At 37.6% G+C, this 4,765-nt stretch overlaps 1 protein-coding gene across 1 annotated transcript in view; it reads right to left on the bottom strand.

Annotated features, from left to right (window-relative positions):
• The window catches only part of LOC104493291 (myelin transcription factor 1-like protein), a gene marked incomplete at both ends in the record, with an annotated part of 51,225 nt that overhangs the window by 33,959 nt on the left and 12,501 nt on the right, over nucleotides 1-4,765 (bottom strand). Inside the window, 2 exons of the mRNA XM_010135944.1 lie at nucleotides 79-315; nucleotides 2,536-2,783. Coding sequence (XP_010134246.1) covers nucleotides 79-315; nucleotides 2,536-2,783 — 485 coding nt within the window. The remainder of the gene's footprint in view (nucleotides 1-78; nucleotides 316-2,535; nucleotides 2,784-4,765) is intronic.

Below are 4,765 nucleotides of genomic sequence, written 5' to 3'. Positions count from 1 at the left end.
TTTCCCTCCAAATTTCAGAAATGTAATGAATTACCAAAATTAGATTGCAGCAAGAACTAATAGATGAAAAAAACATACATTAATCTCTTTGGAATCATCTTCATCTATCCTACTGGGCTTCATTTTAGTGTAGTCCACTGGCAAGTCCCAGCAGTCACCCTCGTTCAGCTGGTAACACCGGTTATTCATCACAGCTTGCCGTTGTGGAGACATTGGCTCCAGTGGTGTCAAAATGGTGCAACAACCATCTCGCTGCCTCTGCTTGTTCATGCTCAGATCCAACGTCCCATTTTCATCGACCTCCATATCTGGATTCTGTCAAAATAAGAAAAATATTGTTAATTAGGCTTCACACTGGCAAACTGTTACCTCTTCTTCAATCTGATTGCCTAGCAGAATGATAAAAATGCTTTTCCATTCCTGTATAGATTGTAAGCATTGAGCCCCCTCCCACACATAGCATGATGCTGTTACACAACATTAATGCTGTTAAAGTAGATTTCTTCCTGAATGGCTAATCTGATGTTTGGGGGAAGAGAGGAGAGTCTTCATGACTCCTCCTGCCACACAGCACCCAGGTGCAAAATATGGAATAAAAAGGAGGAATCTCTAAAGGCATTTTCTTGTTGTTGCCTTTATGTTCTTGATTTATTCTGTGATGAGTATCTATGAGTTAATATCTGCGTAATTCTTGTTTCCAGTCCTGACATCTGTCTGGGTGATTAGAGTAACAAAAATCAGCTAGCATCAAATAATTTTTGTTTCTTTGTTTATTTAACATTAATAGTCAATGCTTGAATAGATAATGTCAGAAAATTAAACAGGGAGGTAGCGTACCAAAACAAGTCCTTTTGGACACCATTTGGCAATGAGGAAATATGTTCAAACTTCCCAGTTCCTTCCCTGCAGACGTAAATGTATTAATGTTTCATATATCTATCTTTATAATCAATAAATATAGGTAGCAGAATAGTTTTAACAACAGTTGTGTCACTTTCTGCAACAACTGAGGTACTGTGAAAAACAGAATGAGTATGGGCTCTGACTTCTATATAGGGACAAATAAGGGTTGTCTACTATGTTAGATGGGGAGAAATAAGATATCTTAAAATGAAGAGAAATTTTAATAAACTAAGGACAGATAAAATAATAATGCTCACAGAGAATCCCTCATCTTTTTAAAAATGAAACATGCTGCAAGAAATCTGGTTTTAAATATAATGTGAATGCGACTGACTCCTTGGACGCCTGGTGACTCTCTCTCTTCTCTTGAGTAACAGCAGAGCTGCAGGAAAACACTATGAATGCAAATCTCTCTGAATTACTGCCTTTTGTCAGAGCATATATCTAATTGCTGCTATTCTGCTAATTTAATTTAGAAAATACTTGCTTATCTGCTCAGATTAATTCATTCAGTCTCAATATAGGGTGACACATTAGAAAAGAGGCCCCTTCTGGTTTTGACACAAGATTTTTAGCATTTTATTCCAACGTTTTCCATTATGTTGATATAGACAACAACTCTATTTATTTACATGCCAAAAAGAATTTTCCCTCTTGAAATCAATATAAAAAACAGCATTTAAAAACAAAGTTACCAGCCATTCCAGCTTAAATAATTATTATTACTATACCTACTGCTACGGATTTAGTTTGTTATCAGTGTTCAAGGGGCTTTTCACGATGAGGGCAAGAAAACCTTTGTCTCTCTGTAGAAGTACAGAACATGTCTGCCAGCTCAAAAGCTCTTCTATAAGCACAATAAAAATGCTTCCTCTGCACTGCATCTGCCTACTCAGCCATCTAGTGGTCTTTTATAGGTACCACCGTATTGTTTGCTGATGCATGTTAAATACTGCTTTCTTAACAGCTATCAAGTAGAAACTTAAAAGAATTATTCTGGTAAATTTTAATGAATGCGAATAGTGCACTGTTTTTCTTAATATATAAAGCTTAACGACGAAAGCCATATCTGTATAGCTATTTCATAAAATACTGAGGATCTATGAACATACAGAACATTAATGACCTTGCACTACTGTTAAGCACATTTAAAGGCACCTGTACTTGAGGATTTGTTCGTTTCAAATGTGCTATTCAGTGACTTAAGAACTGTGATATCACAGACAGGCAAGAAATTATAACATACAAGTAACATGGATTTCTTTGTACTAGATCTTACAAACTTAGGTCCCATTTGTGATTTTTAAATGAAAATGCATTCTTAAATATTAATCCTTTCACAAAATGTATGAATCAGATTGTGTTTAGCAAAAAAAATCAGTAGTGCAATTAATAACAATTGAGCAATCCAAACATCTTTCATAATTATAGATCTCACTAGTAAGAGACAAATTGAAAAAAGGAACACATGCTATCAGTGTTATCAGTTTATATACTCAGGATTTCCTGCAATATTTGTGAGCAATTTGCACTTCTCTTTTTACTAAAGCTATTCCTCCCATCTATCAGGGCCACAGAGCAAGTGCAGTGAAGAGAAATCTTCATCAACAAACAGAATTACTGATTTTTTACCCTTGCACAGAGATCCTGAGGCTTAGTGGAGAGGTTCTGAGGCATCTCCCTGCAGCGGGTGGAGAGATTCAGAATAGCAGTAGCAGCCATGTGCGCTGCCTCCATGTCATGAGTATAGTCAAAGCTGCTCTTGCTGCAGGTACTGCTGGCACTGCTGCCTCCACCACAACTCATATTGCTGCTGCTGCTAGGGGCATAACTGCTTGTTGTGCTGCTGGTTGGACTTGAATTCTTACAGTAGCGTTTAGCTGTGGGAAGAAATATGACAAGGATGACTCAAAAGAACAAGCATTCTGCATAAGTGAAGAGAAAAACAAACTGCTGGAGGTGAAATTTATAATGAGCAACAATAACCAATGCCAAAAAAAAAAAAGCCCACAATAAGAATGATAGCTGTGTTTCTTGATTTCTGTCTGACTTTTATATGCTACACAGGTAAATTTGTATGGAATAACCTCCTGTAAAAATCTGCATGACATGATCATGAATCATTCTGACAAATAGGCTGGATTTAGAAAACAAAAAAAAAAGCAGAAACACTGCTTTTACCCCACATATATAGTCAGACAGAAGGAAGGATCTGCTCGCCTTATTCGTTCTTATTAATAAGGGGCAACACAACACTATGGGACCTTTTCCCATTTACGTGATTAAACTGTTAACTTAAGGCCTAGAGTCTCAAGAGCTGCTGGAGATCAAGCCCACAGTAAGGCTGATGGGCTTCGTCTCTCAGCCACAGCACTACCCATATGTCCTCAAACACCCCCTGCTTCTTACATCACAGGCAAATGTTACGACACTGGCCATCAGAAAAGAGAGGAATGTGATGGAAGAAGAAAGATGGTGGTCACATGTGAGTTTTACCATGGCTTGCACAAAGGCAGGAACAGTGGCTGTATAAATGGAAACAGATATAAGTGAAACATCCCCACTTACAAACAACCCGAGCACCTACAACTCTTCATAAAAACAGTAACGACCAAGGACACCCCTTCCTGCTCATGACAGGGACCGTAGCCTTCAGCCGTATTCTGACTGACAGAAGCTTCAAGCAGTCACAGAAGAGCTAAGGCACTGACAACACTCACGTCCAGCCTATCTAAATACAATGCAGCACTGTTGCTGCTTTTAGGAAACACTCTTTGCAGCCAAAGTAGTAATAGAAAACAGCCCTATTAGCCCATTTATTTCCCCAACCCTCTTCCCAAACAAACTGTTCTAAAAGTGTTTATATAAAATGCAAGAAAGTGTGAGCTCATCTCCTAAATCCAAAAGTTTATGTATTTTCATAAAAAAATAAAAGGTCAGCGGATCCATACAGGGATATTAAAGTGACTATCTTCCCTTAAAATGGAAATGTATACTGCAGAGATCACACCTTATAGCACAGTATAACAATAACCAACTAGCATGCTGATTAGAGAGTTCTACAAAAAAAGGTCAGGCCCGAGCTCGAGCTCTTCCACGATGGGCTCCATTTAAATGCCAGACTCTTCAGGTGTATTTGTCTGAGCAGACATACGTATAATAATCTGCTTCCCCGAGCACAGCCCATTTGTGAACCACAGGCTGCTTTGGTAGGCAGGCAGGGTTCAAAAGAAGAGTCTGAAAGCAAAATATCTCTGCTAGAGCTTATGTTATCCTCCTTTCTCTACAAAACTGAATAAAACCCATGGCATTATTTTTACTGTAAAGGAAATGGTTTTTCACATAATTCATAACAGATGGAGTTTTCTCAGGAAAGCCACATAATGCACAGGGTGTGTGATTTTTTTTAAGTGAATGCTAAATATTCATCACATTTCTTTGTTTTGAGCATGTAGCAGCACTACTGCAGAAGGGTATCCACTAATAATAAATCTGTGAACTCTTTCTCAAGAGTTTCATTATTAATGGAGTATTCAGTGGTGGTCATTAAAAATTCAGCACTTATACATTGTTACTTTGTAACAGTATCCGAGATACACAGAAATTTTCCTATAGTTGAGCAAGGAAATAATTAAATAATTCAGTTTCTACCGTGTTCATACAGCATGCACCTTGTACTGCTGAACTTCTCAAATTAGAAATATATTTCAAAATTCATATGAACAAATAAGACTTCTGTTGCTTGCAAAAAATGTTAATCTTATTACAGCAGCTCACGTTTAGACAGACATAAGAGACATGCTACATGGGAAAGTATATATATGTATATGTGAGAATGTGTACTGAAGAAAGTGAGGGAAAG

The sequence above is a fragment of the Buceros rhinoceros genome, unplaced genomic scaffold (assembly GCF_000710305.1).
Source record: "Buceros rhinoceros silvestris isolate BGI_N320 unplaced genomic scaffold, ASM71030v1 scaffold13865, whole genome shotgun sequence".
NCBI classification, from domain to species: domain Eukaryota; kingdom Metazoa; phylum Chordata; class Aves; order Bucerotiformes; family Bucerotidae; genus Buceros; species Buceros rhinoceros.
Note: the sequence above shows the minus strand (reverse complement) of the source record. Positions and strands in the feature narration are given on the sequence as shown.